Below are 19,043 nucleotides of genomic sequence, written 5' to 3'. Positions count from 1 at the left end.
TAGTCTATCAGAATAATGATGGTTTGAGCACGTGAATATGTAACATCAAAATAAACCAGATTTATAATTAAAATCGTCTGCAAAGTTATGAAATATAAAACGTAAAACGCGTTTTGAAATTGCTGAACTAACTCCAACTTAGCTCCTATTAATAGATGAACTATTATAGTAGTTATGATGTCATCCACTTTGGATTGATATGAGTATTGGAACGCATTTACAAGGCTGTTTCATTCAAAATCTTGGCATTAAAAAGAACAGAATTCATTCAGGTTTACCTAATTCCATGCAGTTTATTCCCACAAGTATGAATGTTTAATCTGTTTATCGATTGCGTTAGTTCGACATGTCATTCTCTTATTTTGCGAAAATCATCGCAATGAATATACTTGTCGGAAATGTTTAAAAAAAAAAACCACGTGTGTACCCTGCACTAAAGATGTTTTATTTTGTGAAAACATCTTTGAGGAAAATCAAAACCATTTAAATTTTTAAGTTCAAACAGCTAGAACCGAAGTTTTGAATGATGTTACGTTTTATGCTCATCCCCGCTACTTACTCTTCCGAATCAACGTTAGTGACTAAGTTAGCGTCATTTGGCGGCACCAGGAACGTTTAACTCCGCCGCTTAAATCTGTAGCTTTCATACAGGACACTGTGAATGTATAAATTTGAAGAGGCAAAACCAAAAAGCCTCCACAACAAACCATCCTGTCCTCACGGAGGCAGGCCTTAAGCCCTGTTGGTCCTCAGAAGACGACAGATATCCCGTAGTCAGGAGGAGAGAGAGAAAAAAAAAAAAAAACATCCCAAGCACCAGAAAAAAAAAGGTCAAAGCCCTCTTAAGTTTATGTGACTCAAACTGAGCAAAGAAATGCGGTCACAAACCGAAATAGCATAATTTAAAAAGTCACGTTATTTGCGGCATTTCCGTCTCGCATTTTCGTTACCAATCGGTTTTACTTCAGACCGAAAGATTTAGTATGTGCCGCCAAGATGTTTCACATCAAAAAGGTTGGGAAACATTGATTTAGAGGAAACGTGGGCAAATCGGTGTCGGTCTCCTCGTAGACCGACACCGATTTGCCTACGTTTCCTCGACCTTCATTCCACAGTGTATACTTAGGGTAGTCTAGAACAATGTGATAAGACCCTGAGCCCTTCTCCCTCAAGACATTTCAACTTGGATGGCACTGACGCTTGTATTTTCAGCATGATTCGTTATGGAGACGCGCTGCTTTAAGAGAGAGATCATTGTATTCAGTATAGCTATTACCATTCTCCAATTCACTTCTGTAATTTTGTCATTTATTTTTTGTTATTTAGGTCCGTCTGCGCGTGTAGCACACTGGTATCGTCACTACCCTCCGTACACCAGGTGGAAGAAGCCTGGGGTCGATGACGCGAGTAACTTTATTATTATTTTTTTTTTTTTCACTCCGTGGTTTCACTCGGTCTCAGGCGTACATAGCAAGGTTCCTCCCCAGAAACAATTTTTCCGTCCAGAAAAACCGGCAAATCGACCAAAGAATACACGCAATTTACAGACATAATATATACAGAGTCCAGTCACAATATTATGACCCCTCAATGCAGACATCACACACGCCTAGCGAATCATACAGCGCACGTGCCAAGTTCACACACCGCAAGCATATACGGCTTGATGTTCAGCATCCGTGAACACAGTAACAGCCTCTGTTATGGGCAAAGCACGCGACCTATCAGACTTGGAAAAAGGCATGATCATCGGTTATCGGGCCAGGGGGGGTGCCAGCAATTCCGAAACAGCGGACTTTATGAAATGCTCACGTGCTGCAGTGGTGAAAGTGTATCAAGACTGTACGATTGGGACAGTTTTGACGACCCGACGTGCCAATTGTGGAGCCCCATGAGCCATCGATCCCAGAGGTGAACGTCGACTGAAACGGTTGGTCAGGACCGATCTGCGCGCTACTGTTGCTCAACTGGCCATCCAAATGAATCGTGGGGCCACCAGAAAGTCTCCAGAACAGTGCAGCGAACTTTGTTGCGCATTGGGCTTCGGAGCAGACGCTTGGTCACAGCACACATGCTGACGGCCGTTCATCGGAAACAACCCGTCAGTTTGCACAACAATACCGAAACTGGACTTCGACCGAGTGGCAACGGATGGCCTTCTCCGATGAGTCACGGTTTCTGCTTCACTGAGTGGATAGAGTGGCGTATTAGGCGTGAAACCTCCGAGAACAGACACCGGGACACGATTATTGGTATAAGGCAGGCTGGTGATAGGGGGGGGGGGGAGGGCAGCGTTATGATTTGGGGAATGTTTTCATGGCATATTCCGCTGATACCTCGGGAGGGCACTCTGAATGCAAATGGTTACCTATCGATCGTCGCCGATCAAGTACACCCGTACACGTTGACCGTTTTCCCTGGGGGCAATGGTATCTATCAGCAAGACAATGCGCCATGCCATGTCGCCAGAATTGTCCGTGAGTGGTTTGAGGAGCATGACAAAGACTTCAAACTACTCACTTGGCCACCGAATTCGCGGATCTTAACCCAATTAAAAATCTATGGGACCACCTCACATCAGACGGATGGATCCTCCACCAAGGAACCTACAGGAACTCTGGGGTGCACTGCAGTCTGCATAGTCACAAATACCCGTAGCAACCTTCCGCGGACTTATTGAGTCCCTCCCACGGCGGCTGGCTGCGAAAGGCGCGCATAGGTGGTCATAATAATGTGACTGGACCCTGTATATGGGTATATGTAAGAAATTACTGGGTGACCCTAATATAATATATATATTTTTTTTTCTTGTGTGTTATTTAGGCCCTTTGGGTGTTCTGAATATATCCGAGCGAGATGGAATCACCACGCCTATCGGTAATATCATGATTATTAAAAATAAGATTTTATTAAAGATCGTTCCACTTTTTATTCGAAAAATTTCCATTTCGATGAGTGCCGGATTAAGGCACGGGCTAGTAGGGCCCCTTTTCAGGGGCGCCATTCTTTAAGGGGCACCAAAAACAGAACAGTGAGGCAAAAAATCCATATCCTTAGTAAAGGCGCCGAAAAATCTTTCTGCTTCGAGCACAGAAATACCTTCTTCCGGCCCTGATTTCGATCCCTGCTCATTGGTCAATAAATTATTGACAGAATTTAGTGAAAACTAGTATAGGTTTGTTTATATCAAATTGTATCTCTTCATAAATATATAGTAAAATAAACGGAGTATATTTTGCGATGTGCGATATTTTGTTTGTTGTTTAACTGTCACTTTATTTTGTTACAGATCTCAACCTGTCTCATAACAGACTTAGTACACTACCGGAAGAGCTTCGAGAAGTGACTCCTATACAACGACTTGACATTTCTCACAACGATTTTTTCACATTACCCAGGGTAATATTCAAGTTACCAAGACTCAGTGTCCTGAATGCTAGGAAAAATTACATTTCAGGTAATGTCTGCTAATTAGGGAGCACAGATACTAAAAAACAGAAATTATTTGTTTATCGGTAGGAAACTATTCAAAGTAGCAAGAGAGAGAGAGAGAGCATTGGTTTGAACATTATTTCAGCTAGTGCAACCAGACATCCCGTTTTTTGAATGAGGTGTCCAGTTGTCCAGACAAAGATGAAGGATGCCCAATATCTCCCCCCTTTTTTTCCAAAAGAAAAGGGGGTGGGGGGTATTGGGACATATTTTATTTTATTTTATTTAGACATTACAAGAAAATTTTATATTATGCATTTCGTAAGCGTTAATAATTTTATTAGATATTGGTCAAATTGACACTTACAACAAGAGATAATCACTGACACCGTTGGGACAAAAACACTTATAATCCCTTATATCTGTAAATCTTACATAATTCTATTTATAAAATCATTGCTTTTTATAAGACGTTATACGGATAACATTTAAGATTAAAAGTATATAAAGAAAACGACCACAATAAAATAATGTTTACTGATTAATTATCTCTCCCTAATAGACACGAGTTTGTGACACACAACAGAGGCATAAGTCAAAGCATAGTCATCTGTGATAGTCACTGTAAAGTTCTTTTCAGAAATAGCTTACATGGCTGTCACATGCTCGTGATTTGCATGCCCGATACAAAGTCACACTTGTCTCATTGCTGTTTTGGGAGGCAGCAGAGGATTCAGGGAAGATCTCTATGGACTGAAGATGTGTGAATGTATCCTCAAATCATAAAGGAGGATTAAAAGGTAACACTAGTAATTACAGACCTGTTAGCTTAACTTCTGTTCGAGAGAAAATAATGGAGTCACTGGTTAAAGAAGTAATGCAGGACCATCTAGACAGGAATGCAGTTATACTGCAGTCGCAGCATAGATTTGTTTAGAGGTAATCTCTCAGGGGTAGATTAAGGATGAAATAGGCCCCGGGCCATATTTAAAATCAAGACCCTTTAATATCGAGTGTGTGTGTGTGTGTGTGTGTGTGTGTGTGTGTGTGTGTGTGTGTGTGTGTGTGTGTGTGTGTGTGTGTGTGTGTGTGTGTGCAGGGCCGCGCCAGGATATATAGTTGCCCTGGTGCAAACTTCTTATTGCCTCCCTTCCCCCACCCCCACGGTCATTTTTTTTGTATATCATTTTTTTTTTTTTTTTGGGAATTTTAAAAAAATATTTCCAAAATAATATATAATTTTATTTTTTTAAAAACAAAATAACATATATTATGATACATAAAGTAAATATGTTAAAAATAAAATAACGAAAATACATTAATTTGCGTTGGCTGGAGACAAAAGTTTCAGAGAATGATTTGAAACTTTGTTTTTTAATATTGCCCACCGTTTAGTACTACCAGAAAAAAGATTATAGTTCCTGTATAATTCCAAAAGAAAAAAAAAAGATTGTCTCAAAAGATATTTTTGCAGCATCTTTCGCCACTAAATTCAAAGTATATGCAGCGCAAGGTACATGTTAATGTTATATTTTTCCAAAAATTCTAAAATGAAGTAGTTAGCACACTACCAGTCGTATTTTCAATTTCACAGAAACCTAAAAAATGTTCCCTAATTTCAATTTTTTGTGTTTCATCATTATGAATTACAAATCTTAAAATAATTGTCAATTCTTCCTGGCATCAGGTGTACTATATAAAATCAAAGAAAAATATTTAGCTTCCTGTAACTGACCTAAAATTTTTGTCCTTATCCTTTTTCCTATTATATTTAAAATATCATTTTGAATTTTGTCTCCTAAATAATGTGGCAGGTGAAGTTTATCAATCTGAATACTGTACGATCGATGTTCCGATAAAGTGAAATCAAATTTGGCAATCATTTGTATTAATTGCAAAAAAATTATCGAATAATTTTGAATTAGTACCCCTTAAAGCCAAATTTTGTTTTGCCAAATATTGAATGCTAAGAAGAATTCTCTTTAATACTGTTGCCATCTTATTTTTTCTTGATTTATCAGACTGTGATTATGTGCATCTACTGTATTTTGTAATTCTGAGTTTTTACGCAAATTTATTTGTTAGTACATTCAGCACGCACCTTGCTGCTTTCGTGAATATTCGAATTTCTTGTTAAACGCTGCCAGTCTTTGAATCCACCCTTTACAAGTGGAACTGAAACGGTACTATTCAAAAATAATTTACAATTACAACAAAATACAGCATTTTGCTAAATCGAATGCAGTAATCAATTACGCGAAAGTGATTCATCGTTTTGTAATTTTTAGTATAATATTCAATAGAAAAGTTTCTTCTATTATTATCTTTATCTTTTGGAAAATCAAATTTTTTTAATTGTCCTGTTTTGTTTTCAGCTAACATCATTCATATTTTATTATTTAAAATTTGTGGCCATTTACCGGGATCACTAAGTGAAATTAGTTGATCCTGTATACCACTATTTCGATCTTCACTTTCCTCTTCATCCGAATTTGCTTCACTTGCAAATTCGGGTGTTTTTTGCTGAATTGGATTGTCAACACCTTGGACAGGTGTTGACTGTTTCACGTGTTTCGGTTTCTTCATCAATAGTAATAAAGCTAAAGGAAATCGAAGTCGATGGACCTGGCTATGGCTGGATGTCCAGAAACCTGGTAATTGAACTTGTTGCTTTTTTAATTTGGTCGCTTTTCATTTTTTTTTTTTTTTTCTTTTTCTGTATTCGTAACCAGAGAGTCGTTTCCTTTGTCAGACACCTGAGAAATATTGAAAACAAAAGTTTTAAATTTAAAATTCATTATTTGTTAATAATGAATGACAAAACACATTCTTCGACCCATTGAACTCCTCTTAGGCTCCTTAGTCTCTTTCGCTAATGCTCCTAAAACCATATTACAACAACTAAGAAGACAGATTCTGGTTCACTGTTACGTTCCGTAACTTTGCACGCGTTCATATAAAGGTTCTAATTATTGAAAAAAAAATTTTATACCGTATATATATATAGTATAGTATATGCACCAAAAATACTGTTCCCCTCTATTTGAGACTACAAACTTATCAAACTCAAATAAGTCAAAAAGTAAGCTTGGGGAGGATGAAAGAGGTAAGCATAACACTTATTTGTCAACATAATCATTAAAAATATTTATACATTTGTCACGTCACTTTATCAGATTCTGAAAAATCGCAGCGAAAAAACCTCAGTTATAGTGGTAACCACTAAGAGGCACCATATTCAACCTTCACATCGTCAGAAATAGAACTGCTGTTTTACCGTTATGTTCTATATTGAGCTGTCAGCTTGGAGAAGGTAATGGTGACTGTTTTCATGGATTCGTCAACATTTTCAAAACATGGAGGTTGAATATGATGGGATAAGTGTAAAAGGATTTTGGTTATTAAGTTGAAAAATAAATACTATGGTCAGGGCAGTTTCCTTGAATTTCTTTCTTGTTTTTTTGTCCCACCCCCTTTACTTTGTGACTTATTCCTGTCTGTGAAAAGTGTATTCCGATTTTTGTGTTCCTTTGCTAATTGATTGTTAATTTTGCTTTAAACACAATTAAGATTACATAACCACCATCACCAACACCATTCTGGAGGCTCTACAAGATAGGGCAGAGATGGCAATTGTTTATCTAAATATCCAGTCCGCCTTCAACTAAATTGATGTCCGGCCCCTCCTTCAGCTATGCAAGGAGGTATACCAGATGAAAGGCAGTATCCTTGAATTCCTAAAGTCACTTCTTACAACCAGGGTTCTTCACCTGACCGTACATAAAAAAATCCTTCACTAGGAAAGTTAGTGTATTAGTATTAGCAATGGTCACATGATGCAAGGAAGGCTATGGCTCATGCTGCACCAGCCAAAAAAAAAAAAATAATAATAATAAATTAATTAATTATTAATAATAATAATAAATAAAATAAATAATAAGAAGAAAATTAAAAAAATAAATAATTAATAAAAGAAAAGGAAATATACAACCAGTGCGTTTCCCTCTTCCCCTAGGTAATTGTCCAGCTGACCTTTGAATTTCCCCAAACTATCAGCCTCTACCACCCATGCAGGTAACTTATTTCAGTAATTTATAACTCACTGGCTAAAATAAAACTTCCTGCAATCCAGTCTAAACATCTTCCCTTGTAACTTGAATCTATGGCCCTTAGTTCTAAAATCATTTATAACCGTGAAAAATTCGGTCTCATTCATTTTACTTATTCCTCTCAGAGCCTTAAACTCCTCAATCAAGTCGTCTCTAAAGTGCCTACTTTCCAAGCTCCGTAACCCACATATTCGAAGTCTTTCCTCATATGGACTCCCTCACCAAGCGACCACCAACACCAGTGTAGGTGTTCCCCAGAGCGGAGTCCTTTCTGGGCTCCTCTTTACAGCTGCTATCCACCCATTACTCTGCACAAATGGTGTTCTCACTCAGATCACACCCAACTGAACTAAGCCTGAAAATCCATGGAACCTCCAACCCTCCAGTAACCAAGCACAGAGATCTCGGGGTCATCTTCGACCCTAAACTCAGCTTTAAACACCATGTCGTAGATATTCACAACAAGGTCTGCCGATCCAGATTGCTTGCCAAACAACACCTGCTTCATGTCAGGGAGTCTGAGTACACCCTTCAATATACTTACCAGTTTCTTCCGCAAGTCATCACCTACGGACCTAAAATCTGGGCGACGGCAACGAAAATCACGCTAAAAACCATCTCATCTGATGAGTACTGGCTTCTTCGTTAGGTCCTCTTCAAGCACAAACTTCCACCCCTTACACACGTTTCAGATATTACCAAACTTCTAAATTACTGAAAAGTCTCAGAACGGATCTTCATCCTCCGCTTACTCGTTTCAATTGAAATGATAGCAGGTGAAATTAATACGCCAGGTTTTTGGCAATGTGTAATTGGAGAATTCCCCCCCCCCCCCCGAAACCCTTAAGAGCCCTCTCTTCTCTACAGTCTGTGGCGTGGAGGCTGAGGAAACGACAGATTCCTGCCCATGGAGATGCTCCAAAACGTACAGGAGATGGATGTTGACTACAAGAAATTGATTGAGGACAAATCCTATAGAAAACGTATCATCAGGAAGCAGCTCTCGTCTTCAGATGAGTGACTGTCATTGTCTTACCTTGATCGGTATGTTGCCATTGTGAAAAAAAACCAAAAAAAAAATCTGTTTTCTCATTTCCAATGTTTATAATTTGTTTTTATCTGTTTTAGTTCTTTTTATGTTAAACCCCTAGCATTGTTGCTGTTATTGCATCAGGCATCCATGTAAAAAACTTTCCGCTAATTGCAATAAAGATATTATATAACTATTTGCACTATTTTAACGAAATATTAGCGTTACTAATATCAGGGTACCCTACAAATATCAGGGCGATAAATATTACATTATCCTGGCTACAGCTTGGTTCGGAAAATGTTCCGATTTTTCTTTTTCAGATTTGTTTTTGTCTCGGTTTTCAACCCGGAAAATCTAGTTGCACTAACTTGTTATAGTAATAAAAGTACAAGTAAGTATAAATAGTTGCATCGTTTACTTGTAATTTGACTAGATCGTATGTATAGCTTAGCTTAATTTTGATTTGATTAATTCTAATTTGATTAATTCTTGTAATTTGATTAATTCTAGGAGTGTTTCTAAATCCTTGAAATAAAATGTACACACATTTTATTTGCGGAATGAAGCATAAATATTCGAAATAACTACGAGTTACTTGGATGTAATATCCAGACAAGTTTTCATTACTTCCGAACTAAATTCAAGTTTATTATTATTTATTTATTTATTTATTTTTATTTTTTCAATTCGCTTATGTGTCATATTATATTTATCGACGTAGGCTTTTCGATAAATGCATATACTGTGAATACATCAGTGATATGCTCAGTATGTGGCATATATTGGGTAATCTTTTAACAAAAAGTGTATTTTTCTTACCAGTATTATCGTTCTGTTTTTACTATTTAAAGCATTGCCTTTGATGAAATCTTTTCCTTTATATATATATATGAGAGAGAGAGAGTTTGTAATTTTATTTGATGAATTTTGTGCATTATCATTTATTAATTGATTAAATGTTGTTTTGTGTTGTCACTTATAAATTTGATTTAATTTAATTTTTTTAGAAGTTGAAGTGACTAGAATAAAAGCTGCACCAGCTTTAAGGGAAATAAATCTAGAGGAAAATCCTTTGACTCGTACTTCTTATGTTCAACTTCAAGGATTACAAGGATCCAGATGTTTAGTACAGCTCAGTGATCTTCGAGATGATGAAGACTCAGATCTAGATTTTGATGAGACGCCTCCAAATAGTAGTGTTTAGTATAATATATTAGTCGATTAGACTAGAAAATATTTTTATAAATCTCGATAATCGAGATAATGTGCTAATTATGAAATATGCACCCGCTGCGAATCCTGTGAATCGCAGATAAAGTTTTACAGGAAACCTGATAGTGGGAGTGCTTTAATATAAGCGGGTTTTGTATAATGCATATTATGTGTATATGTTTGCGTATTTATATTTTTATTAGATTGATCTGATTTAATACCAGCAGTGCGATGCTTGTAACTTTTACATACAACATAGGAAGCCTAACTTCTTTCTCTTCCTAGTAGAGAGAGAGAGAAATGAAACCGAGCAATATTAAGTATCGAGTTACATATTGCAGTGAAATTCACATTGTGCCTATTTATTTAAACTATTTTAATAATAAACCAGAAGTATTTGTCCTTGTGTTCTATTAATGATTACATTATTATTGATATAAGATGAATTATATGTATATATTAATAATTACATTAATAGATAACACTGACAAACACCAAGACTACTCCGTCCATAAATTCAATTGCTTTCATAGGGGTAAATTTGGAGCGTGAAGCATTTCGAAAATATTTTCTACCTAGTATAATTTCAGTAATATGTATAAACCAATAATATTACCGTGTAAGATAATTGCTGAAAATAAGTCATATAAAATGCAAGAATGTTATATATAACAGTTTAAATAAATCACTGTTTTGAATTTGACATTTAAACACTCGAAAGTTTTATAATCTAAGAGCCGAAACAGAGATTTCGCGAATCGAAAGTTAACACACACAATAAGATAAATGAAGTAAAAATAATACTCATAAATTTTCCACTAAGCTACATCGAAAATCTTAATTATAATTATCAACGATTGTCAATCGACATATCACGCGCGCGCTCGCGTGTTTGTGTAACATATTCAGAGGTAAATGGACAACGTGCAGATAGTGTGCCTTGTTGTGCAGTCGGTCGCATCCACGACCTGCCTTTTTTTTATTCATGGCAAGTTTCCAAACTTGTATTAGTAAATGCTGGTAGCCTCTGAAAATTTCTTAATGAAACTTATCATACGCGGTTATATTAGGGGAAATTGATCCAAGTATCATACAGGAATGAGATAAAACATGCGCACAACAAAGTTACCGTTGCTGCCGGCTGTCAGAGAAAGCTTCCATAACCACATTAACCTTTTATTCCTGCTTGTATTTTGTCAAAAATATTTCTTTGTTAACAGATGAAAGAGTTTCAAACAAGTAAAAGAATACGAAGTTTTTGTCATTATGCTTGAACTTTTACAAATTGCAGATTTGTCACTAGGCTGTGATTTAAGAATTGTATTTGCAGCGCAACTCATTTCTCAGCAGTTCATTTTATAACTTGTAACATACATATAAATAAATATATATATATATATATCTGCTGGCTTTTCCAAATGTGTGTGCGATAGCATGTGCTTTTTAAAACTACTGTTTTGTATTTATATTTATTAAAATAAATTATGTATCTGAAACGACTTTCAATAAACTTTTTATTACTTCTGTAGTGTTTTTTGAAATGCTCAAGAGATACCTTGTGTTATAACATCAAAATAATATATCCTTTCAATGACAAATATTTGTTGATATCATTTTCCACATCTGATATGCAACTTTTCTTCTGAATATATACTGTAGATAAAATATAATATTTTAAAATGCACCATTTTCTAAATTAGCCCACAGTTGCCCTCCATTTCGCCACTCGTTTCAGAGGTTCAATTTCCGTCAACAACTTGCAAGAATTTCTAAAGTTTCTTTATCGTGCAGTAGTTAACCGATTTCACGAAGAGGAATTTTGGTTATTCTGGATTTTTTAGCCTTACAACATGCAGAAAGGTCCTTGAACACACAGGTGTATTCATGGGCTGATAAATAAACACGCTTATACAGACATAATAAAAATGCAGTACGGCTTAAGTCACTGATGCACCTAACAACCAAGTTAAATATCAATTTGTTGAACGCTATAAGAACAGGTTTCTCAAATAGAAAGAATTGCCACCCCCGGCGTTATTCCCAATCCTGAAAAAATAAAATGCTTTAACTGAATATTAGCATTGCAGATCAGACGTTCTCATGCTGCAGAAAAGCTAAGTACATTCGTCATCTGCTGCTACTTTATACTGTTCAAAGTCGTCGGTTCTAAGTGTTTCACGCTATTCAGTTTACTTTTTATATACCGGAACCACTACATTCAACCCTAGATATTATCAGTCGTGTCTGAGACTGGTTATTGATTTCATGTCGAATCACAATATTTTATTTCAAGTGGTTTGAGTAGAAATATTACACAAAGATACATACATACCTGTAATTCCACTCAATCCATCCTGAATTCCTGGGAATTCAATATCAATTCCTATCAAATGTATGTAGTAGATCAGAGGTTCCCAAACTGGGGTACGCGAAACAACCCTCTGGAACTGGTCAAATTATTCGTTCTGTGTATAGAAAATTGATGATAAATAAAGTTATTATATATTTATATAAAAATAAGAATAAGTTGAGTTGTTTTAAATATAAAACTTTAGATTTTTTTTAAATAAAACCAGTGTTCACACACACACACACACACACACACAGAAACATATGCACATATATACACTGCCCTACCATTAATATCCGGACACCCCGCCATGGATGGGGAAAGAGGTCCTATGCATGCAACACGTCGCAGACCGGGCTAGCCAGGTGGGTAAAGTGCCTGCCTGCAACCCAAAGGTCGCGGGTTCGAATACCGCCTCGGGCTTGGATCAAAATACTGCAAAAACCTTGGGAGGTGCGTTATGGCCACAGAAGCCGATGCGCCAACAACTACCAAAAGAAAAAAATGCAACACGTCACAGAACTTGCTATAAATATACACTGGGCTTCGAACAGACAACTGCAAAACTGGGCATGCAAGATGAAACGTTCAACAGAATTGATCACCTCAACAAATGCTAGACGCCGATTAACATTATGTAAGGAGCGCGAATCCTGGACTGTAGAGCACTGAAAAACAGTCCTATGGACAGAGGGGTCGAACTTCGCAGTCTACCAGTCTGATCAATGAAGTTTGGTGGAGGCAGTATCATGGTATGGGGCTCCTTTCATGGTTTGGCTTGGGCCCATTAGTCCTTATCGACAAAACCTATGAATGCTGTGCAATACCAGGACAACCTGGAAAATTATGCACTTCCAACGTTATGACAATACTTCGGGGAAGACCCATACCTGTATCAGCAAGAGAATGCGCTATGCCATACTGCTCGGGTCGTAACAGAGTGGTTCGAGGACATGGTGTGGAAAAGTTGGATTGGCCAGCCCAGAGGTTTGATCTGAATCCCATCGAGCATCTTTAGGATGTATTGGATCGTCGCGTACGTGCATGTCGAGATCGTCCAAAGAAAAAGGGCAAACCTATATATATGGGGGGGGGTCCACAACTTTTTTTTTTTTTTTTTTTTTTTTCATTTTTGAAGGGGTGCGTAAACTTTTTTTCATTTTTGAAAGGGTCCATAGATCTCAGTAGTTTGGGAATCACTGCAGTAGATCACTCAGAAAAGTTAGCATTGAAATTAAGAGATGATACATGTACCAATCCGAAGTATGTTTCGAGAGAAGGTTGTACTCCACATTACAAACGAATACACTATGAATTTTGAGAAAAAAATTACTGATGCTTTCTCAGCAAAGGGTATTACTGAATAATTTTCTAATGCTGATTTCAAAAACGACTTCCGTTTGTGTCCTTCACGTAAGGTTCTTCAAAAATCACGAAAGAAAATTTGATTTTTTCGCTAATTGTTATTATTTTGCAGACTTTTGCACTGAAATTGTAACAAAATGATACTTTTACCAGACTTTTTAAATTCATGTATTGAAAAACACATTAAAAAGGGAAGTGATGGTAAAAAGTCCACTAAATACTCACCTCTCATTTTAAAAATTGATTTAAGTAAGTAAAAAAAAGTAAGCAGCAGCCATTATCAACCCACTGCTGGATGGAAGTCTCCTGAACAATTCACGCTGAGAGAAATGAACGATAACCTGCCACGCTGGTCCAGTGCAGGTTGGCAGATCGACCGTATTTAGCAGTCCTTTAGCAGGCAAGGGTAGAAGGACGACAGTTTTCCGATGGAGCCTATCAGTAGTTTATGAATTATATTCTTTGATCCAGGCAACAAACTGGCCCTCTTTGGACAGACTTTGACATCCCAGTGCTTACTCCTTGTCCGATTGCCCCATTCACATAAAAAGCAAGGCATTTTTGTGTAGCTCGATTGGTGACCAAGTAACATGCCTATCACTTTAAAGTCACCTACGTTGCGAAAAAAGTCCATAACAGTTCCTCGCGTCATTGCTGGTTTCGACCCGGCTGTGAGTATGGCATTTTGCACGTGGTGTGGAGAGGACAATGATTATAATCATCTCCTACTCACAAAGGCCATGAAAGTGGAGAGGGAGAGAAATGTATTATCCCACACCCAAAGTAGAGGGCATCAGCAAGAAGGAGGAGAAAAAGGGAGAGCGAAAGATTAGTGTGAGAGGTGTTGTCCTTCATTGGTGGGTTGAGTAGAAGTAATTTATTAGCTCACCCCCAAAGAGTGGGTGTTAGCCTAAACGCAATATCCTCTGGAATACTGGTACAGTGGGGTAAACGGATATGGGGTATGGATGGATGTACACGCCCGCCTAAAAATTTGGAATCACAGCATATGACAACAGTTTTCGTTATTATTATTATTATTTTTATTTTTGAAATTATCTTTGATCAAAAAACAACACACTCACAAAATGTGTTAAGATTTTTTATTAAGCATTGAAAAATTTACGGAATAAAATATTGAAATTATTAATATTAACAACTATACTGATTTTTCATCAAAATATTCTCCACGAGCTTTTATCACTTCCTTACATAAACGATTAATTTTATGTCTTGACTAACATTGTTCCAAGCGATTTGCAAGGTTTCCCGAACGCAGTGTACGTCCTCCTAGAGACACTTCAGAAGGAAACTGCATATTTTTAACCTCTACATGCCACAGCAGGAAACACTCGCCATTCATATCACAATTTTATACAGAGCAATTTTTCTACAATAGATCAGGAACGCATCATACAGCCTGGTGATTTCAACTGCACCCTCGACTCATAAATGGACAGAGCACGATGTGTTGAGCACCGAGCAACGTTAATCAACGACTTGCAGGCCAAAACGAGTTGGTCGACGCATTTAGACAGCAGCACCCAGAAAACAATCCATACATCTGGAGATCAACGAAGAAAGCATCTGGAAGACTTTCTTATCAAGCCCGACTAGACAGCTACTACATCCCAAAACACATCGTTCCCCTGGTCAAAGCATCACACACACACACACACACACACACACACTCTCTCTCTCTCTCTCTCCTCTCTCTCTCTCTCTCTCTCTCTCTCTCTCTCTCTCTCTCTCTCTCTTTTATCTCAGAGCATTCCTTTGTCAAATTGTAATTCTCCTTATCATCCAATCACTTCAAAAGTGGAATTGCTTATTGAACATTCAACAATAGCCTTTTACAAGACAGGAAATATATCTCAAAGCTGCAAGACCTAATATCCAATTTTACCCAATCCAAAGAAAGAATGGAGCCCATGAACTCCTGGTGGCCTAAATTTAAAAGTGAATTGAGATTCTTCTCGTAAATCTAAGCCATCAGAAGGGTTAACAAAAGGGTGTTAATCTCTATCAACTTGAGCAGAGACTGAAGCACCTCCTGCTTGATAGGCTCATCAGTCAATATTACAGGCCACACAAACCCACTTACAACACTCTGCAAAAGGCGCCCTGTTGAGTTCAAGACACACCCACATAAATCGATCTGACGCCTGGACCAAGTACTTTTCTTACTAGAGCGCAGATATCAGAAAGCAACCATCATCGCGGCCATTCAACTGCAAGGTGGAAACATCAATGAATACTCAAAGGAAAACATCTCTCAAATAACCAGATTTTATCAATAAATATATAGTTCCAAAGAAACTTCTACAGAGACAACCAAACTATTATTATTTTTTAGGCCACCCGAATAACTAAATTCATCTGCCGTGCTGTGTCTTATGTCTGTTAATTGCGTGTGTTCCAAGGTCGATGTGTCTGTTTTTCTGGACGAAAAACCCTAGTTTTTGGGGGGGGGGGAACCTTGCTATTTACGCCTGAGACCGACTAACTCAGCCACTGAGTGAAAAAAAGCCCATTAAAATTCCTCACGTCATTGATAGGATTCGAACCCGGGCCTTTTCCACCCGATGTGGGGGAGGACGGTGACAATACCACTATGCTACAGCACAGACACTCTACAAAGATAACCGACGAAATCCTTTTACGAATTAAAAAAATCTCTCCTACGGTTCAATGCAGTAATGGAAAACATATCACTTTACAAGAACTGACAGCAGCATGCAAAGCCCTTCCCAAGACAGGGTCTGGACGGACTGACCTCTGAATTGTTCCAAGTCTTTCGGGATCGATTCGGAATGCTTGAACAAGCACAATCCCATGGACTACCTGGTCCAGTCACTGTCTTTGCGGAACGACTAATTCTCAAGAAAGGACATGGACATGTGTTTTTGTAAAGAGCGGCTCCTAGTACGTCTATTCAACTCCGCCTCGTATCTCTGTGAAGAACAGTATCACTACAAAGGGGCCAGATATGTGTGTGACGTAGGTTTGTGTGTGTGTGTTCTCTTGTTGTGTCGGGCCACTTGGCTATCCAGAAGCATCAGTCACCTGGACAGATGATTCTGGGTACACGTCCACACCATGGGAAGGTGGGCCAGTCCCAGTAGAACACGTACCGTCTCAAAAGAGACTCTGACTCACCTGATGTTGCAAAAGGTGGGCCAGGTTCTTCTGGGGGTCCATTCCAGAGGAAGAGAAGAAAAAAAAATGAAAAGAGAGAGATAGAGAGAGGGAAAAAAAAAGTCCTGTGGTGTAATGTAAAAAAAAAAAAAAAATAGAGAGAGACAACTAGACTAGTGGAGGCTGGGGAGGGGGGGAATACGCTAGTGCAGAGCGCGAAAAGAAAATGAGAAAAAAAAAAAAATAATAAATAAAATTAAATTTTTAAGCTGCTGTCTAGGGATCCCCATTCGTAGCCTGTGTTTTTCTGTAGGAGGTTTTCCTGCGCGTGAATACTTGAAGTTCTGGAAGGCAACCAGATTCTCTGGTGTCTGTAGCAGAATCTCCAGTTGGTTTTCAGTGACAGGGATGGTATTTGCTAGGTCTTGCCTCAGGTCCTCGTAGAGAGCCCACTCGAAGAGAAGGTGGTACCAATTCTCCTTGGCCCCACAGTAGCAAACGTATTTGGGTATTAGGCCGAGTTGGAAGAGCTTCTCGTTCAATGAGCCATGCCAGTGACTAGGAATGATGTCTCAAGAGTTAGAGAGAGCCACTTCTGTGCTGACTTAGAGGAGGCGGACCCACCTTGTCTGCCAGATTTTTATCATATCATTATAACAGCGTGTTCTCTCTGCCTTACGGTCGGTGTCCAGGTTTAGCTCAATGTCCAAGTTCATGGGTCGGAATTTTCTTGTTGATTTTAAAGGTCAGGCCACGGAAGGTTACATACGGGTCCAGTGGAAAGGTCCCAGCTAAGACCTGGATGGTAGCATCGAATACTGTCCTGCATACCCTATGGGTAGCCAGGAGCATTGTCCGTTTTATAGAGCCTAATTTGCCTATCATTTTTACCAATCTAGCTTGGTGGAACCTGCAGCATACGACACGATCGGAAGGAAGACGGCTTTATAATACAGCTGAAGCAACCGCTTGGACAGGCCCCATTCGTTCCTGGTGATTCTGATGATTGAGCCTGAAATTTTTTTCAGAATAAACTGCACGAAGCTGCAGCAAGAATAAGGAACAAAAAATGTCCCAGCCGGATCTAATAGAACTAGAGACGACCAAAAGAAGCCACAGAAAACATCCCGGAACTTCTACTTCGACTATTCAACTGCTGCCTAAGGACAGGCCAGATCCCAACTAGATGGAGAACAGCCAATCTAAAGCTGATACCCAGTAGCGTAGCTACCCTTTTTCGGGCCCCCGGAGGCAAAGAACATGTTCGATCCCTACTTAATTAATGAAAATTGCAAACACAGGAGACGCCCAGGCCGTGAGGCAATTGCCTTTGCCTGCCTACATGGTAGCTACGCCACTGCTGATACCCAAGAACCCAATCAAACGCCAGGAATTATCGAATTATTATTGGCCAATAGCTCTGCTCTCAACGCTAAGCAAATTACATGAGAGGCTACTGCACACGAGGTTACAACAGTACTACCACAAAGCAAATCTAAACACATCCAAGCAGTAAGGATTCACACCAGGATCATCGACAATTGAAGCTATCCAGGGCCTGGTCACAAAAGCAGCTCAATGCACTAAGGAGTACTTCCTCGTTATAGCGGTGGATTTTTCCGGGGCGTTTGACACCCTTTGGTGGCCGAGCGTGCTGGCCAGTCTCAGGCAGTGAAAGTACCAACGAATTTATACAACGGCATCAAAGCTTACCTCACAGACAGACAGACGGGTACAGGTAGTGACACCCTTCTGAAGCTTAAAGAGGCCAGTCCGTAGGCGCTGCCCTCAGGGATCCGTCCTGGTGCGGTTTTTTGTGGAATATGGTATTCGATGAACTACTCACCATGAATCTGGGCGAAGTCGAGGTCCAAGCCTTCGCGGACGACTTGGTGCTGATGATTGCGGTGGACTCACGATCCTCCAATCCGGATCGTGAGTCCGCGCAAACCAAACCGTTCGAATCCTACAGGACAGGGCCATGCTCCATACTCTCAAAATTTCACCCGAGAAGACAGACTCAGTACTACTCAAGGGCAACATAAACTTCAGAAGGCCACTGCAAATCAAGATAGTGGAAAAAATAATAAAACTGTCAAATCAGATTAAATACCTTAAAATCATTCTTGGTCGAAATTTATCTTTCAAGTCACACTTTATGTACCTAAAAGATAAACTCAGAAAATATGCGTCATTGGTAGCTAGAGTAACATGCAGGGATTGGGGACTAAACAGGAGGACTCTATCCGTGTACTGTAAATCAGTCTTTATCCCGGTTATCACTTACGGGTCTCCCGTATGGTATGTGAAAGCGGGTACTGCAGTGAATAGAAGATTAATGGAGACAATTCAACGAAACATTCTGCTCGCAATAACAAGGGCGTGTCGTACAGTGAGCACAAGT

The 19,043-nt window shown here is 38.7% G+C and overlaps 1 protein-coding gene across 1 annotated transcript in view; it reads left to right on the top strand.

Annotated features, from left to right (window-relative positions):
* Positions 1-11,161, top strand: part of Sclp (leucine rich repeat containing protein 20 sclp) — a 50,264-nt gene extending 39,103 nt beyond the window's left edge. Inside the window, exons 3-4 of the mRNA XM_090380570.1 lie at positions 3,290-3,457; positions 9,582-11,161. Of these exons, the coding sequence (XP_090236696.1) occupies positions 3,290-3,457; positions 9,582-9,778 (365 nt within the window). The 3' untranslated portion in view covers positions 9,779-11,161. The remainder of the gene's footprint in view (positions 1-3,289; positions 3,458-9,581) is intronic.
* The last annotated feature ends 7,882 nt before the right edge of the window (positions 11,162-19,043 follow it).

Source organism: Mastigoproctus giganteus, chromosome 8, assembly GCF_048544385.1.
Source record: "Mastigoproctus giganteus isolate SK-2022 chromosome 8, ASM4854438v1, whole genome shotgun sequence".
NCBI classification, from domain to species: Eukaryota; Metazoa; Arthropoda; class Arachnida; order Uropygi; family Thelyphonidae; genus Mastigoproctus; species Mastigoproctus giganteus.
The sequence above is the reverse complement of the archived record's forward strand: the minus strand, read 5'-3'. Positions and strand labels throughout refer to the sequence as shown.